We start from the raw sequence: 24496 nt of genomic DNA on the forward strand, positions 1-24496 counted from the left end.
AAACAGAACTACAGCCAATGGTGTTTATGGATGTCTAACTGCTTGAAATACTTTTTAGCTGAGACCAGAATCAATACACTTCTTAGTCAGAGCAACCCTTTTTCTGACTGCATTACAGTTTAAGCCATGCTCCTATATTGCCACCAACACAAAATTAGGATGAACAAGTATTTATGTATACGTGTGTGACCCAGTGGCATTCCTTCTAGGCCACTATTCACTTCAGGGCTCTAGCATGCTGATCAGTCATTATTACTGACACTAACTGAAGCATTTTTGTGCAATTGCTTAAGACTGAGCCAATCCTCCCCGCCCCTCGTGGCACAATGAGATTCAAATAACCACACTTCTATCAGTTCTTACACAGACCAAATGATCACCTATACAGCAAAAGTCTTTTATTAAAAATCACAGCACACAGATCCTTTGGCCAATAAAGGCATACATGAGAGGACATAAATACACACAGAATACGCTTACGCAATTACCAAGAGTTTTCATCATCACAGATAGCTTCAGGTTTCTAGCAGTTTATTTTCTATATAAATGCTGAGCAAATAAACTGTGTGCCACACCCCACCCCCAAATGGTAAAGTTATGTGGCTGCAAAAAATGTGCAATTTCATTCAATTGTTTAAAACATACTCAGCACAGTACCCCACGCTAATTCTGTTTCATAAAGGCACACTTATGTAGTATCCTTCAGCTTCAGATAGGCTACGAGTAACAGACTGATCTGTTTCCAAGTTTTACTAGACATTACCTAATTAGTCTGTATTAGAAGGTAATAACTGGCATATTATGTTGGCATAAAGTAGTTCCAGTTCCAAGGTAAAAGCATATCTTACACAGGTACATGTAGCAACAGATTTGAGTCTTGCAGGCAGCGTGTTCTAAGTAAAATGTGTAGTAGTGTAGGTGTTGACAGTTTGTCAAGCATACAGTAATACCAAAACCATATTTCAGCTCTGATGCTGGAGCTGAGCTGAACAGAAACTAATAGGAATGCAACTCTTAATCACCTTCCCATGCTGCTGGGCTTTTAATCAAATCTGCAAAGCTAGCACCTTAACCCCCCAAAACATTAGCGTTAACAGATATGAAATACAAATGTAAATGCTCAAAAATGAGGCATTTCAACTACAGAAAATGTAACATTTGTCAAAAACATGACACATAGAAGCTGTATTTGAGCACACTTCATGTGAACAAGGCTAGACTTTTAGAAAATAAAGTATTCGGTGACAGGAATAATAATTTGTAAGTTGGGCTTGTGGCTTTTTTAAATCTTGAACTGACTATAGGCATTCTTGGAAGCTTGATGCTGTTTAAGTGGAACTGTTTATTTAGTATGGCAATTAATGGTTTAACTACTTGTTTTTACACACTGAAGTAATTAAGTCATGGTGCACATAACTTAAAAATCACTGGAAAATAAAATCAACTTTCTAATTGAGTTTATGGCATTGTCAGCTTTAAATATTTCAGTATCAAGTCTTAGATACGATCACAGAGAGGGCACATCATGAACGATTCATTTCTCTACTGTATCTATTAGCTCTGGTAGAATGCTAAATGCCTGATTTAAAAAGTAATTTAAAAAATAATCTGTAAATAATAACAAAAAGCTCAATAGTGTTACAGATCAACTCAATGGTAGTCCTGAATGGATGCCAACATAAACTTATAGACTTGACACAGCTGCTGAACTTACAGTGCGTAACATGCTGATATCTAGAAAAGCTAGGGTGATAATTTTCCCCCAAACTAACAATAATATTAAAAATGCAAATTATTTATGAAGAGAAAACTTGAAAACCAGCAGAAACACTGTTTAAAAAAATAAAAAGCCCAACACATCACTAACCTATTGCCGCTAAGAATGGCTACAAAAAAGAAGATAAATCTGTTCCTGGATGATTTTGTTTTCACTAAGGCCCACAACAAAACTTTGCACTCTAATATAGCTGCTATAAAGACCAAAACCTGCTTTTTTTCTCAGCAGCACATAGACATTCTCCCAAATGCTGGACCCACTGAAGTCAGACTCTTCCCCCGACTCTGGAGAGGGACAAAGATTATATTATGGTTTTCAAGTATAAAAACATCATATCTGAGACTTCTGAGATGGTGTCAGGAAATATGGAACCTAGTCCTGAGAAGGTATGAAAGACAGCCTTCAATTACTACTTCTAAAATATTCAATTCTTACGTTATTCAAAATGTGCTTTATATTTTGCTTTAGAAAAAATGGGCTCAATTTTGGACAAACTTTTTTAGTGACTCACTCATGCAATACACAGATGTTTCTTGATTACTCAAAATAACATTAATAGGTCTTTCACATGCAAATTCTTTGTACTAAAATATTAAAAAATAATCCTGCACTAGTTAATGTTTTCCACACATGTAGGATGTCTGCTATCTCCTAAATGATTCAGTTTGCTTTTAAAATACCAAAAGTCTCAAAACTTAATCTTTTACTTTTGTGGAATTTCCCAGTTAATTGGGATTGAAATCTAAGTTCTGTATTTGCAGTAAGTGAATGCCTACTAAGAAAACTAAAACCACCTACCAAAGGACAAGAATCAGTCAAACCTTCCTTGTTAATTTGTTCATTTGCAACTAGAGCAAAACATGCGTAACCTTAAACAGAAAAGGGTACAAGGAAGCTGTGTCAGACCAAGATCCAGATAGCGAGTGTGTAAGAGTGGTCACCATCATTCCTGAGCCTCACTCACCCTGCAAGTGTGCGGGCAGCGTGCTCGGCAGGTCCAGCGTTTCTCTGCCATTAATTTCGCTCGCAATGAAAAACACTTTTTTGGGGGGGCTGGGGATGGGAGTTGTGGGTAGGGATAGTCAAAGTCAACAATGTAAACAGCTTCCATGGACACAGTTATTGATAGCAGTGGATAAACAGTACATTCTTACTAGCTTGAGACATGCAGCAGACTTTTCATCTGCAGTTTGGATCCCAGTACTTTAAATAATGGCTTGTACACCAACAAATTCAAGCACTGTTTGATATGTAATTCTCATGGACGTTACAGTACCTCCTTAAATTTAAAATGACATTTAACTATCTTATTTTTCCTATACATAACACATTTTCAATAATTATAAATAAATACTCACATTACAAGCATTTAATCACATATATACACACAATACTAGTGAACCCCAAATGGCAAATAGGCATTTTTTAAAATGTTAAAACCAATTTAAATTTCCTGTAATCTTGTTGAAGTCTTGTTTTAGAGTAGTATACCTTGCTGAAAAGCACATCTGCCTGTCAATACATAAGCATGCAGTAGAATGGACACATGCTAAAATAACTTTTTTTCACTATCTTAACTTTGTTTTAGAAGTCAAAAATTTCTTTGAATTTCCAAAATAGAGAATTATCATCCTCTGCAGAAGACTCTTCTTAATCCTCAATAACTTAATCAAAACAAGAATAACAAAAAAACCCATACTTGATTCCTTTGGTATGAATTGTTACCTTGCTAATTTAAGAAGCAAAAATAGAGAGATATTGGCACCCTTTTTTTTTTTTTCTTTTTCCCTCTTTGCAATTTGTCACTTCCTGCAGGTGGGAACAGACACTGACCTAAGGAGTGGAGGAAATTAAATTGTATGAAAGTGCAGTGTGCAACAAACAGTAAATATTATTATTGATAAGTAAGAATGCCCTTCAGGCATAAAAGTAAAAACTCTGCTTATACTGAAAGATCTGTAGCTGACAAAGTTTACTGGAAGTCAGTAGCTCTGTACTAGTACTGGAAAAAAATTATTTCTGTGTGTTAGAGCACCTGCCATTCAACAATGTTTGAATTACAGGCTTACCAAAAGGTGTGAAGATAAATAACATGGTGAAATTTTGTAAGTTATCTGTTCTACAGCCAAGAATGTCGTGTCTGTGTTTACTGTTCAATGCTGCATCTGATGCTGACGAGCTCTGCCAGTGCTAGAATTATTTGTAGACAGGTCTAAGGGACATAATCCCATTTACTGACATATCACTTGGGCTATTATCTTAGACCTCCTGTAAAATTACTTTTAGTTCCACTAAAAGGTGCTATTGGAGAGGAGAGAATTCACACAGTCTATCTTTGGGCATCTAGATGTGACTGTTGGGGGATTAGTCTCCTTAGATTGCGATGTATCTCCCAAAAAGAGAGACAAGGTTCTCCTCAAACAGGAATCTGGGGGGTGGGGGAACCTATTTTTCTTTACTTGCAGAGTTTACTTTCTTAGCTGAGGTACCCACATTAGGGCAATCTTGTTTGAACTCTGAATAGCTTCCACTGACCTAATCCTGCTAATTTACACTTTACAGAAGTAATCCAGAACAATGTAAATCTGAAGCCTACTATGTCTGACCTTGTAGTAGTCAGTCAGATTACTTACTGTTGGGAGAGGAAATGTTTCTTCATACACAGTGTGTTTGGAGGATAAACTAAGAACACCACCTAATAACTGAAGGGTAGCTTTGTAGCATAACTATTTGCCCCCAAAATAAGATAACGTAATCTGTATCTGCCAAATACCATAACTCATCCACCTTTCTAAATATAGACTTACTCCGTAGCTGCCAGATAATTTATGTACATGATGTCTTTAAAGCAACAACAAGCTTAGAGACAAGTTACACAGAAGGTCTAATAATTCCATTCTTGTAAATCGGAGCACTTGTCAAAGAACAGACTCTCTCCCTCCCCTAACACAAACATCCTAGGTAAAATTGTTCCCTTTACTTGACTGCTTGTGTCAATAACCAGCCACCAGTTTCCACTGGCAATAGCAGCTGATTTGTGGCCCCATTAGAATCTTCAAACCTTGCCAAACTGACACTTCTTCCTTGCCAAGAAATAAACAGCAGATGCTAGTTTCACAATCTCATAGATAGCATAAAGGCCTGTCATGATCTTTAGCAAATAAATCTTAGAATCTGTTAAAAATCTTCCAGCATCTTTTCATTCAGGTTATCTCCCCCAAATTTTCTGTACTATCCATATCTTGCAACCTATTATTTGCCTTCAATCCCATCATATGAGCCTTTCCATGCTTTTTCTCATCTTATTTCTTTTTTTTTTTTCAAACATCTCTATATCATGCCACATCAGTAGCTCTTAGGAGTTTCGGGGTTTCATTGATCGTGACAATGAATCGTGCAAAATCTTCTGAGTAATTTTTAAGCCCTAGTTACTGGGACTCTCCCCAAGTAACAGTAACCGAGCTGAGAGAGTCCATCAACATTCTGCCTTTTCCTTCCTCAGACTTTCATGGGATGCCATCCTTCCTTTGGCAACACTGTGAAGGAGGTACTCCCCAGTCATACATGTAGGAAAGCCTGAGCTTAACCTCCTCCTTACAGAGCTTTCCTTCTTTAGCCAGGGTCTGGTGCTTTTCCAGCATGTCCTCGATGCTTTGCTTATGAGTTACTATGTACTTATTGTTGCAACCTCGTGATTTATACTCAGTGTCAAAACGAGGGTCGTGCACTCTCTTCACGTCAATGGGAGCCAGCCACACCCCCAGGGAGACATCTTCACTCTGCCACATGTTCAGGTAGTCTCTGCTAAGACGCAAATAGTGCACCAGATCTGCAGAAATCACATAACCACCACCCAGAGCATATGGTAGATAGTAGTCACAGAGCACCCAGGCGCTCTCTTTCCATTTGCCACCAGATTTCACTCGACCGCGGCCAGAAAAGAAGCCCCAGTAGAGGCGACGCGGCTCCTTGGCTCTCAGCTCTTCCACCAGCACATCCAAGCGTACGAAGGTATCGTCATCGGCCTTCAGGGCAAACTGGAAGTCCAGGTGCAGATCCAGCCAGACGTACGTGGCCAGGACTTTAGTAGTCAGGTTCTCGTAGGAATCCCGCAGCTCTGGCAGAAGGAGGAGGTCTCTGTGCCGGCTCTGCTCCAGCTCCAGGCTACGAAGCTCCTCTGCCCCCAGCCCGCCTGTGCCGATCACAAAGCGGCTCCAGATGTCATCGTGGGGGGGACGCCCGGCGGCCGAGAGCCACGTGCTGCGGATGATGCTGCGACGCTCGCTGTACTTGGGGCCGCTCGTAATGAGCACGGCCAGGAAGGCGGTCTCCTCCGGGGAGGGCGGCGGAGCCGCGGGGGGCTGCGGCCCCCTGACACCTCGCGGCGGCAGGGCCGCGGGCTGGTTGTGCGGGAGCCCGCGGGGGGCTGGCAGGGGCCGGAGGCCCTCGGAGGTGCACTTGGCCAGGTAGAGCAGCACCACGGCGAAGAGCGACAGGCCGCCCAGGCCCAGGGCCGTCTTGTGGCGGCACAGCAGCCGCAGCAGCTTCATGGCCGCTGGGCCTCGACGGGGCGAGCGGGCCCCGCCCGGAGGCCCCTCCCTTCCAGGCCCCGCCCCCCGAGGGTTTAGGCGGGAACGGCAGGAGCCCCACCCCCGGCTGACGGTCGCCGAGAGGGGACAAGCTTCCTGTGGGAACCCTCACCGCGCTCCGCCGGCCCTCAGCGGTGGTTTCATGCCTCCTTCCTGCCTCTTCCCCCTTCTCCCCGGGGAAGCGCCGGCTCAGGCCGGGCGGAGGAGCGGCTCCGTCCCTGCCTACCTGCTGGGCCTCCGGCGCGGGCTCGGTGCGTGCCGCGGCCGCCGCTTCGCTCGCCGCTCGCCTTGCGGGGGAAGGGGCAGGAGGCGGGGCCGCGCCCTGCACCACCTGACCGCGCAGGACGGCGCCTTGCGGCCGCCATCTTGCAGCAGGGCAGGCGAGGCTCGGGCGCTGCCATTTTGGTTCCGGGCGCGCCGCGCCGGCGGCTGTTGTGGGTCCCGGCGACGGGCTGCGCTGGGGCCGCTGCGCCTCAGCCCTGAGGGGAGCTCTGGGGCGGGGCGGTGCTGCCTCGCTGTGTTAGGTAGTCGTGTGTTAGCGAGCTGGTCTGACTTCGTAAGGCTTGGTAGCGGCGCGTTACCTACAAAAAGCACGTATTTTAAGTGTGATTTGCGGAAAACTGACTCTACAACTCGGATAGAGTTATACAGCAGGTATGTTTACTCCGGCGCCGGGGTGCAAGGGGATTTCTCCACAAAGCTTGCACACCCACCGCACATTTTACCAAAAACTTACAGAGTGTGGATATACATATTCATTGGATTACATAACACAAACATGCATGAGTAAGGCTGGGTTAGTTCGAAAGGCTGATGTCAATAGTTTATGTTATCTTTGCACCTGCGCCTTCCCTCCTGGTGGTCCTCTTCGGGGATCTTTGGGAGGAAGGCTCGTAGTCTTTCTCACCTTGTTTTCTTCCCTGGAGCATGCGCAGATTCTCTTAGCCAATTTCTTGAACAACAAAAATGTTTTTCAGCCGGTTTACTCATCCTATCTTATTTAAGGGAGCCAATGAAACTTCTACAATCTGTATATGGCTATCTTTACTCATTACTGAGGCCCAACTAGTCAGAACACACCTGTTCCTCAAGGACAAAAACATGATATTTTGCTGAACACCGCAGTTCTGGGTAGATTTTCACAGTAAACTGCTTTGTTTTGATGGACACAGTCCTTGGTAAAATTCCACAGAACAGTCTGGGCAAGCAGGATTCTTAGCGATATTAAAAAATACTATAAGTAATACTATAACTTGCTAGAAATAAGTAAGTTGCTAAGCAGTTTTCTATAAGTAAATCTTAAAACAAGTAATCATTTCTCTGTATCAAGTGCTTTCAAGCAAAATAGGTGAACGATAAGCACAAAACTGGAGGGTATACCCTGGAAAAGGGACCTGATGGGGAATTTAACAGGTTTCTTCATGCTTGAAGGTCTGCTTTATTATTAATTGAGGTAAGAGAGAGCAGATGAGCGCCTACGTTAGGAATTTTTAGCACTCGGAGGTTTGCCTTCCCTATTTTACCAGGTCACGGGAGCCCCAAGACACTGGCTGGGTCCGGGGGGACACGCTGGGAGGGAAAATGGCTGCCGCAAGCGGGAGAGGGCCCTTTGCTGCCCGACTCCAAGATGGCCGCTCCCCGCCCCTCAGGCACGCACTGCGTCCTGACGCACTTCCTGCGCAGCGCTCGCGCGGTCCGCTCTCCGCCCTTCGCCCGGGCCTGCGGGGCGGGAGTGGGCTTGGGGTCTTCCGCGCCGCTGACGTCCTTCCGTGAGGAGCCGCCGCGGGGACCCGGGGCAGCGAGGCCGAAGCTGGGCCTCCCCGCGGCCTGTCACCGTTCTCGGAGGCCGCCGAGCGCCCCGGAGCTGGGTGAGTGCGTGTGGCCCTTCTGGAGCGGGGTCGGGACCGCCGCTGCCCCTCAGACCGGGGAGGGCAGCCCCGGCCGGGCTCCCCCTCTCCTGTGGAGAGTTAGCCATCGCCGACCGGGCTGTGAGTCCTGCCGCGGGCTGGGCGGGTACTCCCTGCCCAGGGCTCTGCTGTGCCTCTGTGGGTTTTGTGCTCCTCGACGCGGGTCAGTGGGGTTTTGTGCTCCCCGACGCTCTGGGTGTCCGGCTGTGGCCCTTTTCGCTGTCCCTGCGGTCTGCGAACTCGTTATGTGGCAGCGATTTTCACGCCCCGCCAAGTAGGTCATGACAGGTCCGCCCCTGGGGTTGCTTTTCCTGCCGGCTGGTTCCTGTGTGTTTCCAGCTCCACTTGATGTGATGGCATTTGTAATCGTATTTCTCTCGGTCACCTCTTTCCAAAAAGACCTTTTACATCTTTCAGTCTTTTTAAAGAGGTGGTGTGATGAGATCTGTGGTGCTGTCGTGGCTGTTTCTGCAGCTTGCTGGAAGTGCAATGCTGGTGTCAGGGGCATTGCCACAGCTCAGCTTTGGCTGCACATTCGGTCAGTGTGTGCTTCATGGGCTGGGTTGACATCTCAGTCCATGTTTGGGTTTTAGCTGTCAGGTCAGCTCACACCATAATGCCTGAAGACGGTTTTCAGAGAAGAACTAGGCCACTTAAAGGATGTTATCTTCCAAAGTCCTCTGACAGAGGTTACAATTGTGCAGACTGAAAACTGACACAGATTAATTTCTTGTGTATTTATTATTTAGTGGTCTTTTTTATTCTTTCATGGCAAATAATTGTGTGTGTGTCTGTAAGTTCTTCGGAATTTTAGGAGATGTTCTATTAGTGACATAATGTTCTAGAGTTTAATGTCCATGTGTTTTCTCCATTTTGTTTTTAGATCATTTAATCCATTCACAGTAATTTAATCGGCCAATACTTTGAATAAAAAGGAAAAAATGATGTCAAGACAGGCCTTTCTCTGCAGTTTGGGATCTCTGTATTTGTCCCTTCTGTTTGTATTTCTTCTAATGGATGTTTATGCAAGGCCTGCAAATAATTCAGCCCTCAAGGAAAAGCCAGCTGACAGTAAAGATGAGAATGAGATCTTGCCTCCAGATCACTTGAACGGGGTCAAAATGGAGATGGATGGACATCTTAACAAAGAATTTCATCAAGAAGTTTTTCTAGGAAAAGAGATGGAAGAGTTTGAGGAAGATTCAGAACCCAGAAAAAATAGGAAGAAACTCATGGTCATCTTTTCAAAGTAAGTTATGTACTTTGCCAGGAACAGTGCAGCCTCTTTCTCTGATCTTCAGAGTACAATTTGCAAATTTTTCTGTAATATTTAAAAATTGTAATGATGAGGGGGAAAGCATTGTACTATAAGCACAGTGTTCATGCTATGAAGGTATTAAGGTACCTGTATAGATCATTCTCAGGAGCGAGGATGGATGTGTTGAGAGTCACAATCAATATATGGGATTGGTGCTGTGGCCTGGTAAAACTTATGACAAAACATACTGTTTCTATGTGAAAAAACCTACCTAGCCTCTCGAGGTATGAAAATTTTTCTTGGTTTCCTGGCTCAATAAATAATCAATCACACTTGTACCTTAGATCAAGGAATTAGTAAGGAAGTGGCTTTGTTAGAGTCAGGATGTCCCTGCAGTGAATTGTGAGGGTGGGAGTTTGTTACAGTTTTGTTCTAGCAGTAGTACTCTCTCTTGCCTTGCTGTAAGTTTAGTTTCAGTTCACAATCTTAAGTTTCTTATTTATTATTTGGTCTTATATTCCCTATGGATTGTGGTTGTGTTTCTGTTGTGACTTCTGAAAATAACTGCAGAGGAAAAACACTGAAATAGTAAAGCCAGAAGGGAAGAAAAGGGACAGTCAATGGAGTGAGATTGTGGTAAACAAACAGTTGCTTTCTGTTCATAAAACTTTCTAGTAGATGCCACATGTCTAAAATTCGAGTGTTTCAAATGAAATACATGGAAGTTAAAAATAATTACGCCTATCTACACATACCAAGAATTCAGAAAATATGACAGCTTTCTTCATTCAGTTAGCAATGTTGTTAACAGAACATTTACCTCCTCAGAATTTAGAAAAAGAAAAAAGAATGAGAATGAAACATGAGAATAGAAAGATTAATTTTTTCTGTAGCTTTTTTGAAAACTTCATCTAGCTCTTTACTTGGTATAAAAATATTAACTTTACTTTTAGACATTAGAGCATTTTCCCGTTTATAAAGCACTTTTTGTGCTGGGTAAGGGTTGTGTCATCTAATAAACTGTCAGATGTTTGGAGGTCAGTTAACAGAATTGAAATGGAAATCAAAATCAGGGCATACTGTTAGACACTAGGTGGCAGAATTGGCTTTATTTGCATTTTTGCAATGGAAGATTAATTTTATTAGAACAACTTAAATTACATTGGTGCTCTTAACGATGATGGTGTGGGGATGTGTGTATACTTGAGATAAAATGAGAAGGCTTACAAAGCTTTTTTTCTGCAAACTTTTCATTAACAGGGAAAAAATATCAGTAATAATATTGGATTTTTTTTTTTCTCTCGTGTTCTCCTGAGCAAAGGTAGCTAAAGAAGATAGGCAAACCAGAATGTCTTTTTCCTGTAGGTGGAGTCTGTTATTTCTACATTTGCTATGCAGACCACTCTCTTCATTGGTAGGATATATAGAAATATTAAGATTGTGTTTAGAAGCTTTCATTTTTTTATTGTTGTATGTTTATTGGAAACATCCCACTGGTGGTTAGTAAATTTTCATTTGCCAGTTGCAAACCCTGATCATTTCTGTCTACTTGTTATGAAAGCGATTGTCTTAGGAAGCTTAAACCACTTGGATTCAGAATCAACTTCACTCAGATACTCAAAATTGCATTCCGTCAGATGATTAGATTAGAAATGTAGAAAATTCTGAGGAATTTGATTGCTTTCTAGACATACTCTTAAAGGCTGGGTGAAAAGAGAAATACTATGAACTTCTCTGAAAAGCTAGTAAATCACAGGCTTCCAGATGCTTTGGAAATATTTCCTTTGAAGACATAAAGAAAACACACAATGTGTTTTTAATTAATGTCAGCTGAGATTCTGTGACGTGCCAGGATGATACAAAGTAGTTAATTCAAAGCATACATTGTTATCTAATAGGATTACTGAAAATAAAGTAGAAACATGGAAGAAAAGCTCCCCAACCCATGTTTTTCTAGGCAAGCAAGCTCTATGTGACTGAAAGACAAGTGGCGTTTCATAATTCTGTATTTCAGTTTCTGAAGTCACTCTTTACTGGGAGGACAAGCCTTACTTTTCTACAGAAGTGGGTTTTTACAAGTTAACCAGTACTTTCACTTTGCCCTGTGAAATTAGGGCATGGTGCAGAAAATCCTGGGTGCAGCTTTTTAGTCTTCTTTCCCTGCCCAGGGGTAAGTGTTCAGGTATGTTCAGGTCAAGAATATCTGTGAGGGGGCTTACTTGACAGCCTTTCTCTTGTACTTCTTGTAATTACCAAAAAAACATTTGCTTTCGTCTCCATTTAAATAGTTTAAATTAGCCTGGAATCTGTAGAAAATTCATTTGCTGTATAGTGTAGTTTAGCTTGCGTAGGTGGGTGTTGATGGGAGGGAAGGAGGAATGTTATTGAAAGCAAGCAAGTGTATTTATGGTGGCACTGATTTTGCTAAGTCAATGGCATTGGGTACTAGAATGCAGTTTGATGAGCCTTGCTTCTAAGGGTCAGTTATCCTTTAAATTACCCGTACTGAACAAAACTGGTAAATTCAATTACAGAAGAATGTAATGTGTGGGGCTTTCTGTCAGGTGGTGATGGAGTTACCTACCTCTGTGAGTTTGAAAGCGGAGTTTCCTTCTAGCATTTGCATTTTGCTGATGTTTTGACAGCTACTTAGCTGCAGCTGTGATTTAAAAATTAAAATCTTTGTGTTAGCTGAGTGTCTTACCTTGATGGTCATTCATCAGGTCACAAGCTTCAATGGACCTTCTGTTAAATACTACCATGTACAGAGGTTTTTTGGTTTGTTTTTTTCCCACTTTTTAAAAGTCATGAACTTACCGTTTCCTAAAACAGAACGCCTTCTGAATCCCACAATGCTTGTAAATGTGGCTCTCTGAGACTTTACAGCTCTGACCATTTGTGTTCAGACTGCACATAGGGCAAGACCTAATTTCAGGTTTGTCTCAGCCTAACGCAGTATGAGTTTCTGCTGGTATGCATCCTGTCTGTGGCAGGAAGGTGCTAGAAATGACAGCCCATGTTGGACAGCAGCAGGTAGAATAGTGAGTGAGGAGAAGGGGACATTTTAAGCTTTCTTGTTTTGTTATCTTTGGTTTAGAGTAAAGATTTGTATTATTCAGTTAAAAAAACGTTTATGCTGTATGCTGTTGGAAGGTTTTAAGTAGTGTGTGCACCCTGATTTGTGCTTTTCCTAACCTGTACGTTTAAATATAGATCTAGTAAATTTTGCATACCTCCTACCATGTAAAGTAGAGCTTTGCTTGAGTTTCCATTACTAAAAATTATTTTCAGGATCTGCTTTTATTTTTTTGGGATTTGGATATTATTTGGATGAAGCAGAAACCGACTCTAGAGTGATCTGCATTAGGTGCTCAAGGGAGTTGTGACCTTTAGTCCTTCATGTAAGAACACTTCCTTCCTGCTCCCTGCCCAGTACCTCAGGCAGCCTTGCCATGTTGTCATTTAGGAAGCTGAAGACATGAATCTGAAAACTGGAGTGGCCAGTGTTTATTGATAATACTGTCAGATGTGGACCTTTTGAAAGATGGCCACAAAAATCTGGTTTTTAATGGCTTGTGATTGAGAAACTGAGCTGAAGTATTTAAAACGTGTTCTTCCAGGCTTGACATCTGTATTCAACACAGCCCTTACTATAGGCTTTTGTAGGATAATTGTAATTTTTTCCTTAACAAAGTAGCATATTTGCTTGTTTCTTACTCAAAGGTATTATTAACATTTAGGCTGTGAATAGCTAATGAAGTATAGTTTGCATAGTAGGTGAAGTGTTAACCTTGAACTTAGACATTATAAGGAGCTGTTATGTCTGATGCTGCCCATTACTGAAATGTGTTAGTACTAATGGCATTGGTCACGTTGCATCAACTACTGTCTGGGCCGTGGTTTATCTATAATTTTGTTTGGAATGAGACAGGTAAGTTGCTCTCTGTAGTCTTGTTTTGTAATTCAAATTTATGCTAATGGTAGTCCCTGCTTTTAAAAAAAATTTTCTTTGCTGTCAGTTCAGGAAGTAGTACCTCATATACCTGAGTTTCTACAAATTTGAGATAGCATTCTTTAGCAGAAAACTATGCTTCTTGTAGAAAAAGAGCAATATTTTTAAACTTTTTTTTTTTTTTGAGCTGGTACATCATGAAGTCTGAGAAATTGTCACAAGATTTCTATACACAGTTCACCAAGGAAGGTTTGAGCAAAGTTATAATCTGGGATGATATTCTTGCTTGGATTCATCTTCTTTTGAACTTAAATTCTTTCTTGCCAGTACTTGTTCTTTGGCAATTTTTTTAAGAAGTGCATTAGAATGTATCATTCTTTACTAACATCTTTTGAGTGTTCAGGCCTATCTGTCTCAGAAAACTGATTGCCCATCACCATGTTATAAAATCAGTTTTCCGTGACTTACCAGTGTTAGGTTGTTCAGCAACATGCAATTGTCTAAGCTTGTCATTTCTGGTGGAAATGTTTTCAGTAGTCCATTCTGAATGAGACAGTTATCTAAGGAAGCTTGGACAGTCTTTTTTTTTTTTTTTTATCGCCTTAGATGGTAACACAGGTCCAGCAGGACCACACCTTATTTCATACAGTTGTAAATGCTCCTCTCAAAAGCAGAAGTGCTGATTATGGATACTGAAAGGATTTCAGCTCACCTTGGAGGGTGGGTGCCTGCTAGTTCGTGAAAATCTGAGTCACTGCAGACTTCTTGTGAACTGTGGTAGCAGAACAAAGGTGTGCTTTCATGAGCTAGAGCGCAATAAATGGGATGTTTGTTACCTTTCTCCCTAGTTACAATGTGATTTAGATGGAAAGTACAGCTCGGAAGTAGTAAGTTTGATAGCTTTGATCTAAGGAAACCAGAATGTTAAATGTTGAGGGGAAAGTGCTTTGTCTTTCTTCCCTTCTCATTTTTGACAGTACCTATTCCATATCAAAACCCACATTTGTTCACCTGGTGAGTGTAAGGTGGCACAAGTGGAACGTGAACAGTTTACTGGTCTTGCCATTGATACTGAAAAACTGCTAGTACTGAGCCTGTGCTTATATATGTGGAAAGATGTGATACAGTATTTAAAACCACTAATGCTGCATTTATTAATACAGCTAAGTGTTGTAGAAGATTAGGTGCTGGGGTTGTTATTTGGCTTAAGCTTTTAACATTTAGTTGACATTTAAAGGCAAATCACATATTTAATAACTTGAGTTTCAATGTTAACACTTCAGAACTGTTAAGACAGTGATACAAACAGATAAAAAAAACCAGAGTCGAGCTAGGGGTTTTTGTTGTGTTTTTCTTTGTTGGTTTTCTTTCTTTTTTTAATTGAAGAAGGATGGTTTTGGTATGCTTTAAATAGAATCTTGCCTCTGAAATGTTAGTGATGTCTTTTCAGTTTTAAATATCGTTACATCTTTTTTTAATAAATACTTCATGATATGCATAAAAAAAACCCTAAAGTGGAATGTTACTGTTTTAGTATTTGTTCTTCAATTGTAATTTTTATATTAACTTCTTTTTAATTAACTAAGCATTAATGGAATTGATGATATAGCGGTGTGTCAATACAATAAAGCAGTATTGGTAGTACATTCAGGAGAAGAGTGGATTGTCAGGTTGGACTTTACTGATCATTTTAGTTGGGTAGAAAAAGTTTAGTTCCGTGGCTCAATAGCACTGAGTACAAACATGTCCTTTGACAAAGCAAAGTGAGCCTGATAACTCAGAAACCTAATGGAAATGTGTGTGCAGAACTTTTAAAAATGTGTTAAGAATTAAAAACTATCATTTGTAATGTGTTGCCAGAGATCAAGGTATAATAGAGGAAACTTGATTTGTTTGTTTTGTTCCACTTACAAGTATTATAGTCAAAGTATTAAATAGTTCAAAAGTCCTTGCACCAAGGTTATTCACATTATTTTTTGTTGTTTTTAATGGTCACGACAGTTGTAATGTGATCTAAGTAGACACGGGGAGGCAGCTCATCAATAAACTTCAGAGATCTTGGAAGATCAAGGTAAAAAGGACTTGGAAAGATAAATTGAGAGGGAGTTCATGGTTTGAAGGAATGTTAGAGAAGACATTTTTCAAAATAGTGAAAGTCTGAAGCAGCTGGTAGTTGTCAGCTCTGAACCAATAGGAATTGAGTTAATATGCCGTGAGTGATGTATTTGTGGTTTCCTCTACTTTAAAAAAAATTTACTCAAAACATAATTTTGGAATGAGTTAACTTTACAGCAAAGTAAAGTATAGCTGAATGTTTTTCACTGAGTAGTAACCTAGATGTTGTGGTTACTTAAATGTAATTGTGAAATGAATGGCTAACTTGCTACTTGTTTACTCTGTAGTTCAAAGAATGTGCAACTTCTCAGAGAGGGTTATAAATATACTCTTTTCTGTAGCAACCTATTTTTGTTATTGTTGAATAAAGTAATTAATTTAGAATCTAAAAATATATCACCACCCCCAACCCCTCAGTCTAAATCTTGTTTGCTATTCATCCATAGGGTGGATATAAATAATGATAAAAAGATAGGTGCGAAAGAGATGCAGCGCTGGATCATGGAAAAGACAGATGAACATTTCCAGGAAGCTGTGGAAGAGAATAAAATGCACTTCCGAGCTGTGGACCCTGATGGTGATGGTAAGATGAACGATTCCTCCATCTCCTCATGACATCCTAAGTCAGTTGCTAGTCGCCAAACCTGCTGGCTGTTCCTCAGATGTGCTGTGACAAAATCCAGGTTCCTTTGGCCTGCGTGTAATCACAACAGGTTTGATCCATACAGAAAACAAGTGAGCAAAACAGTAACGTGCTCCAGGCAGCATTGTACTTCTGTGTTGACTGCTGTGTTATTTCACTTGTGGTCGTAGGAAATTATAACAAGTTCAGTGGCTCTGCCAGGGATGGGGGAGGACGGTGACATAAATAGGTTATTTTCACAAGGCCTGTCTGGTCTAAAGAAACATAAAAGTGAATCAGGTGATAGTTTTCATCTTGCCATTCATAAAGCTTAGTGTGATGATTATAGTGCTGAACCAAAAGATTTTAGCACATACTGTTTTAAGTAATGAGAACAAAAGTTTGTCATTTAAGCTTGCTATGTCATGTCTGAGATATGGCTTTTTCTTACAGGCCATGTGTCCTGGGATGAATATAAAATTAAATTTTTGGCAAGTAAGGGCTTTAATGAAAAAGAGATTGCAGAGAAGATCAAAAACAATGAAGAGTTGAAAATAGATGAAGAAAGTAAGTGCAGACCATCGGTGTGTGTCGCGTTTTCTTTTACTTTCCTAAAACCTGAATGTCAAAACTGTTCTTAATACAAGCTGAATGTTTCACTTGTTCTGCTTCTATGCAAATGTAGAATGTGTAAGTCATAAGACAGAAATACTAGATTTCTTTCCAACTCAAATCTGCCTTCCCAACACTCTTGATGTAACTGTTTAACACTGAAAACTCTTGGTTGCTTATTTGTTACTGCCGATTTGAATAGTTTTCAGTTTTTTAACAGTCTCCTAAAATTTCAGACCCGTGTTGTCTGTGGACCGTTGTATTGTCAATGGGGGAACCAGGTCCCCTGTTGCTCCAAATGAGAGGGAGCTGCTGTACACGATTCCTGTTCTAAAGTTGGGGGGCTGTGTATGCGCTACCAAACAGTGTTGTGTTTAAATAGGTACGTGCTTAGGGCCTGCAAAGCGTACTAGAAGTTAATAAGGTTGCCTAACAATTGTTTCATGTTTCATCTAAGTTCTCTGCAGACAGAGATTGATCATTTGTTCTTTATTACTTTTGAAGTTTTCATTTGAATCTGGCTTGGTATAAACGTGACAGCTCTTAACAAAGTACTCTCCCTGCTCCCCCACCACCATCTAAAAGTGTTTAAATTTACTGTTAAGTAAAACACAAAGCCCTAGACTTTCCTTGCAGGAATTAGTCATTTAAAAGTGGGTTATGTTATATTTTCCATTTATCAAAAAGCAACTAAATGCAAATGGGCCTTTGAATTTTATGGCAGGGAAAACACCTGCGCAGCGTGTTCTATGGCAGTGTGGTTAACTACAGTTTACAGGAATGCTCATCAGATAAAAGATTTGCTGAATAAGGGAAGTGTGTACCTAATCATTTTTCTACCTAGGTAACAAGCCTTGTTTGGGAAAATCAAATTAGGTATCTACCGCTTCCTGAAGATGACAGGCAAAAACGTTATTTTCATACTCTAGTGCAGTGTAGAAGTACTCTTCTTCAGTCTCTATAATAAAAAATAACTGAATGTGTGGATCTTAAGGCATGTTCTGAGTCTTGTGCAGAAGCACACTACAGTTTGGATGCCAGGCCAAAACTAGGGATACAACTTTATTTAACTTATGCAGATAATGGCAGTTTCAACTGATGACTGACAGCTGAGTTTCATTTAAGACTAAGAAGCGTAGGCATTCACTGAAGACTTAACTCTTAATTGCAACTAGTTGAAAAATGTAGATGTAACCGTTGGAGTTTTTTTCCCTCTTCTAACTCATCAACCAAAAGCATGCAGGAGCTATTTAAGACAGTTTATTAAATTTTGAAAAAGTTTATTATCTGGAGACTGTAGTCTTTCAGAGTGTTTTTAAAACTTGTGAAAAGCCAATGCTTCAGGTTTGTGTGTGTTAGTCTGTTTTGCAGATAGCAGGGTGTGCTAGACAGTAGTTTTTCCAGTGTGTCATTTAGAAAATGCCTACACCAGAAAAAGAATACTCTATACAGGTATTTTTTTCCTGTTTGGTTATGTTCAGGACCACTAGGTGCACACAATATTCACGTTGTGTGTTGCAGGGTGTTTTTTTCTTCAAATCAGATGTATGGTTTTAGCGGAAATTCAAGCACAAATTATGATTCTCAGTTGATTTTAGGAAAAATTAACTTAAAAAGTGCTTGTCTGCGTGGTGGAAGCTGAAATGAAAGAAGTGGAAATGTAAAGTGATTTTGATGCTGATGTATCTGTTCATACATCTGTACTTAAACTTGCATTTGCTCCTTGCAGCAAAAATATTTCCCTTTATTAAGTTATTGTGGTAACTAAAACACGTGCAGGACTGAAGTCAGAATGCTTTCTGGTATAGAATAGACAAGGTAGCCAGAAGGAGTAATAAGCACTTGTACCCTGAAGTGACTGAAAACTAAATGCATTTCTTGGTGCTTGGCTTAGCATCTATTCTTGATGTTTCCAAACTTTCTTTTGTAGATCTATCCTCTTAAATCTCTCCTAGTTCCAACAAATCACATTTTTAGGCTGAAATACTGAATAATGTATGTGAATCTAAGGATCTAAGTTCTGTCTGGGTAGGTGATTCTTTTAAATTCTGAGCTTTTGACAGTGTAAAGGGAGAAGGGAGGAGCAGAGGTATGACAGAAGTCTCTTTATAGCTTTCCTAGTCCTCTGCTTTATGGCTTTGTTTATACTGCCTTTTCAGTTAGCTGCTTTGTGAAGAACAGCTGTCCATTGAAATGTATGGTTGACTGATGTGAAAACTAGGCTTTGGTGTTTTGGGTTTTTTTTGGTTTTGTTTTTTTTTTTTATAATCTGTTTAATACAGCGGTGCTTCACAGGTCAGAAACATCTTTCTAGATTTAATGATAGTCATGGTATTTGGTCTTAGAAGAAAACATGCTAAAGTTGAAGGGTTTGTTCTGTGGTTATTGTTTGGGTAGGAAAAGAATTGGTTGACATCATCCTTTCTTGTAGATATTAGCTAAGTGTCACAACTGCAATACACGGAGATAGTGAATCTGAGGAATATTTTGAATTTGAAGAATGTTTTGGCTTTTTCAATGCACAGGACTGGTTTGAAGTAGAAAAAAAGTGATTTGTTCAGAAAAAAGGTACTACTGGTATTCAGGCAGGTGAAAGATTTCTGTTGGTAGTTGTCTTCAAAATATGAAAACAAGAAAGGAGAACAAGAAGTACTGAACACAGTTGGATTATTCATATCTCCTACCAGAACCAGCTAACAATACTGGTAGGACAATAGTTTTCACTTGATATATTGAAGCTTTGATACAAGTGTAGCTAAATCTTTATTTTCATCTCCTAATTTCAGTTCAGTTGTTTGATTAAAGGATCTTTCCTAGTGTTTCAGCACAAACTAGACGAAACTAATTGCATTTCGTTTCCCCTCAGCACCTACTTTCCCTGGGAGTTGAACTGTAAAATAGGTTCACAGGTCATCCTTGTTTAAACAGCTGAGTCACAGGGGAAGATATATTTTAAGAACTTTAAATAGATTGAACATGATTAAGTTTAAATATTTTTCTTAAATTCTAGCACAGGAAGTTTTAGATAACCTGAAGGATCGGTGGTACCAAGCTGACAACCCACCTCCTGATCTGTTGTTGAATGAAGAAGAATTCTTGTCCTTTCTTCATCCAGAACATAGTAGGGGAATGCTGAAGTTCATGGTGAAAGAAATCATCCGAGATTTGGGTATGCCACTTTAAAACACGTTTCTTGGGAGTTGTTTACTTGCAAACCATTTTATTGAGTAGATGTTAGGTCATTGCACTGTCGTGGGTCAGTCTGAAACATCTTATTTGCTCTGTTTTACACATCTTCTAATGTGATGAGTAAGGAAAACTGTTAGTACAAACGCTGGCATCTCTGTGGAGTTGTCTGTGCATCTCTCAAGACTAAATTTAGTCTCTGGTTGTTAAAGAACAGCACAACATTATATGCTAGAAAGATATTCTGAGTACTTCATACAGAGAAGATCAGCTGACACTGCTTCATACTGAAGTGCTGCTGCAATGTAGGGTCATTGTATCAAGAGTAGAAAAGTTTTGATGAATAATAAAATACTACAAAATATATTGGTGTGAATGTTCCATGAGGAACTTGCTTTGTACTTCCCCAGTACAGCAACCAGGTAAGAATTGTGACGTACAGTCATGAAAGTGGAAATAAATGGTTGAGGTTTCTATGAAAACAATTATTTTTGTTTAAATTCATAAGTATTGGCACACGTGGTATTTTTCTATTGAGTCAATAGCGATGCATATTTAAAACTGCTAGAACACCTAGATTAAAAAAAGAGAACTATGACTTTTCTACTTGATAGCTTAATAAATATGAAGAGTTTCCAGTGATACCTGAGTGTGTGATGTGCACAGACAGAACAACTCCAGCATGCGGTCTTTTGTGAGAGTTAATTTACCTGAATGCTGATATAAGGGGAGGCTGGATGCAGCTGGAAGGAAATTTCTGTTGCAGTAGATTGTTGAAAAAATAAACAACAATGTCAAAAGAATAAGAAAAGCCCAGCTTGCCACCTGGTGTGTCCTTCAGGTCCAGCAAAATTCTTTTTTTTTTAGTATATTGATGAGCATATGTTTTTTTAGCCTTCTGAAGCATTGTGTATGTACCAAAATGCAGAGGGTTTTCGGTTAACCAAAGATACAAATGGTAACTGTTCTGTGCTAGAGTCAGGATTGTGGGCTTCTGAAGCCAGGCAGAGTGTACCAGTGACATCTCTGACATGAAGGAATTTCTCATTTTTAATGGGCATTAAACAAATACTCTTCAGTTACTGTGTACTTCTGTTGTAGATCAAGACGGAGATAAGAAACTTACCCTTTCAGAGTTCATTTCATTACCTGTTGGTACTGTAGAGAACCAGCAAGCTCAGGATATTGATGATGACTGGGTAAAAGACAGAAGGAAGGAGTTTGAAGAGGTCATTGATGCTAACCACGATGGTATTGTCACAATGGAAGAGTTGGAGGTAAGTCTCCCTCAAATGGTTAGTTCTAGTGTTCTTAAAACCGGTAGTTGGTTTTTAAATACAGGATTGAAACTGCTTTAGAGAATATGAAGTCCAAACATTTTTGAATTAACTGTACAGTGTGTGTGTCTACTTTACAAAACTCTGGATTATTTGTATTGTTCTACAGTGCTTGCAGATAGTGTTGTTATGCTTTTTGTTAAAGAGGAGGGGGAGATTTCCTAGCGTAACTGCTATTCATAGGTATGCTTTTAGGGGGTTTTGTCACATACACTTGTATGGATACAGAGCGCGTGAAAATAAGCAAGTCACAGACTTCATTAGGTGCACTCATTAATGGGACAATGAGTCATGCTTTCAGTTGCAAAAGAAGTAACTGGCAACCTATGTATTCATTACAAAAAAAATAAATAAACCGAAAAGCCCCAACGACCAACAAACCCTGGGGCCCCAGTAACCTAGAAAATAGCAGAGATTTCTTGTCTTTCAGAATGTTTTTCTTTTTTTAAAAAAAACAATATATTCAAGCATGAATTCTAGTTTGTGGCCTTTTGGGACTTTGGTTTGCAGAAGTAAGGCTTTCTTTTAATAATTCTGTCTGTAGAAGAGTCTACCAAACAACATGAAATATTTTGCACCCTATAGTTGTGGCAGTCTGTGGCCAATGGAAGAGGCTTGTGGCTCATTTCTGGCTTTTTTGCCTTTCTGGATGTAAGAATGTACTTTGCCTGACAGAATTCAAACTGCAGCACAGGCAGCATGAAAGGACACCCTCTAAAATGTTGGTCTTCTCCCTGAGACAGGATGAATGTTAAACTTCCTGACCGTCTCTGTATGCGAATATGTGGGTATGAACAGTAGTGGTAATATGGGTAAAGTTATATTGTGACATAGACAATGTTAATAGCCTTTTTACTGAGAATTTTCTTCTAAAAATAACCATTTTATCCGTGAAGTCTTTGCATACGTATACACACATAGATGCATGCACATAGGTGTTGCATCTTCTGGAAAGAAATTGAAGATAATCTTGAGTTTTCTACATCACAAACTAAAGTGCACTGCTTGAAAACTTTCAATCTCTTTCAAGTTAAGTGAAGAAGCAAAATACTTTGTGTCTGAGACTTCTGACCTTCTGCTACCAGGCAGACGTTACAGACATTTAAAATGGAACAAGAAAGTTCTGAGAAGATTATCTCCAGAAACAAGAAAATTTAGGTCAGACAGACAATAGTGTGCCACTTTTCAATTTTGAATTGGTATTTCTTCACAAAAACCACCAGATTTGATAGTGAGTTTAGTTTGCAACCAAAATGTCAAAAATATTTTTATTGTAGACACTGGCATAAGCTGAGAAAATCTGGATTTTTTGTTAGAACAGCCAAGGAAGTGGTGACTGCAAAAGTAGCTAGGGGATAGATGTAAGCCTGTTAAAGAGAATGCTAACACCATTTTCGATGACTTCTGTTCTCTTATGTTGGTCTTGTAATTGCTGAAGCTTACATACAGCTAAAGTTCTTAATTCTGATGTGTGGAAATGTGTGCTTAGTGATTGAAAATAATTTTTTTACTTGTTTTAGGAATATATGGATCCTATGAATGAATACAATGCCCTAAATGAAGCGAAGCAAATGATCGCAGTAGCAGATGAAAATCAAAATCATCACTTAGAGCTGGAGGAGATCCTGAAATACAGTGAATACTTCACAGGCAGCAAGCTTATGGACTATGCACGTAACGTCCATGAGGAGTTCTGATCCCGCTCACTTTTCCAGAGCTCTGAAGCACTTTCTTGCTTTCAAAAAAAACCCCAAAAGAGAAAAAAACGAAAAAAATCCAACCCCCAAACAGACAGAAAATTACTTTGCTGCTATCTGTGTTATATGCCTACAGTGTGTTGTCCTAGACTTAAAAAACTTCCGTCCATACATAAGATCTACAGCTCTGTTGCCTTCAGTATGAGGGAAAAAGCAGGCCCATAAATAATGGGGCATCTACATCAGTTCACCCTGGTTTGTACAGTTAATCCAGCTGAAGTTTCAGCTGCTTTTGGCTAATCATGTTTGATGGAGGCTTCTTAAATATTTAACTCTTCTTGTTGCCCTCATAGCTGCTGATCCATGGAAATCACAAATAACACTGAAAAAAGTTGGCTTTTTGTAAAGGGGATTGTGGTTCAAATACGTGTTCTGACCTCATGAGAATATCCATACATAGACTGATTGGCTAATCTTACAATATTTTCCTCAATGTATCTCAGCCTACTTACATATTGTTGAGAATTTAATACAAGTTCTCCTTCCATCACTGAACTATCTTTAGGGGCTGTGGGGAAGAACTTAGTTTAAATGTTACAGAGAAACTCTTCTGCATCTACTTTAAAAAGAGAACTGGTTATAGTGTGACAGGTCGTGTGTTTGCAGCTGCACTGGGAATGTGAGAGACTTGAGATTGTCCAACATCAAGTTCACAAAGAAACTTTCCCATTGTTCCATTTTAGAATGAAATTTGATTTTTAAAACATAAGCAATGGGATTCACCTAGGTGTATGATTACTACTTAACTAAAATTCATTGTTAAAACTAGTATAATTACTTGCCTCTGTGCAAATCAACAATGCTGATGAACTCGTGAATGATGAAGCTGGGGGAAATACAGGCTTTGCTTTTGAACTGCTTTTGCCAGAGCAACGTACCGTCAGCGCCCGGGAAGCTTTTTAATCAGTCTGGTTTTGGGTAATCTCCGAAAGCATCTGGTAACACAAGGGTCATATCCACTACTGTCTAAAATAGAAAATTTATTTTTACTCTGGTTCCATCTTTACTGTAAAAACCCCTCTTTCTGAAGGGTTGCCTGAAAATCCGAGTAAGATGTTATATTTGATTAAATTTATTCTCTTAATATAATGTAAATATAAGTATTGCTGTCTGTTTCTGACTCAGTATTCCCTCTCCTTTTTTTGTTTTGTTTTTGTTAAATGGCTTGTATCAGAGTCTTTTTATATACATATATCTTTTTTCATTAAATATTTTTCTTCATGCTTTGGAAATGTTGCTGGTTTTAGGTTTGTCAGCGAGTGGGAAAAATTGAAACTCTTCAGAGGACAGACAAAATATGATTTTTTGAAAGAACTGTAAGAGAGATAAATTCAGTTGATAATCTTGTGTTAAAATGAGTTTAGAATGCCTGCCACATTAGTCA

At 39.8% G+C, this 24496-nt stretch overlaps 2 protein-coding genes across 4 annotated transcripts; one reads left to right on the forward strand and one right to left on the reverse strand.

The window, feature by feature from the left end:
* Positions 1–376: 376 nt before the first annotated feature.
* Positions 377–6692, reverse strand: B3GALT6 (beta-1,3-galactosyltransferase 6). The gene has a single exon (XM_074848406.1). It carries the CDS (start codon positions 6325–6327, stop codon positions 5284–5286), a length of 1044 nt encoding a protein of 347 aa, XP_074704507.1. The 5' UTR covers positions 6328–6692; the 3' UTR covers positions 377–5283.
* Positions 6693–6870: 178 nt separating this feature from the next.
* On the forward strand, positions 6871–24232 carry SDF4 (stromal cell derived factor 4). 3 transcript variants are annotated; one of them, XR_012626138.1, is made up of 9 exons: positions 6932–7020; positions 7893–8234; positions 9157–9522; positions 16045–16181; positions 16674–16787; positions 19843–20001; positions 21120–21295; positions 21941–22143; positions 22876–22997. XR_012626138.1 is itself a non-coding variant. In XM_074848404.1 (8 exons), exons 3-8 carry the CDS (start codon positions 9215–9217, stop codon positions 23050–23052), a joined length of 1071 nt encoding a protein of 356 aa, XP_074704505.1. In that variant the 5' UTR covers positions 6932–7020; positions 7893–8234; positions 9157–9214; the 3' UTR covers positions 23053–24232. The 3 variants fall into 3 exon arrangements, 2 of the variants coding, with proteins under 2 accessions (XP_074704506.1, XP_074704505.1); XM_074848404.1 differs by lacking the exon at positions 21941–22143 and having other exon boundaries at positions 22876–24232; XM_074848405.1 differs by lacking the exons at positions 7893–8234; positions 21941–22143 and having other exon boundaries at positions 6871–7020; positions 22876–24232.
* The last annotated feature ends 264 nt before the right edge of the window (positions 24233–24496 follow it).

This window comes from Strix aluco, chromosome 22 (genome assembly GCF_031877795.1).
Source record: "Strix aluco isolate bStrAlu1 chromosome 22, bStrAlu1.hap1, whole genome shotgun sequence".
Lineage (NCBI taxonomy): Eukaryota > Metazoa > Chordata > Aves > Strigiformes > Strigidae > Strix > Strix aluco.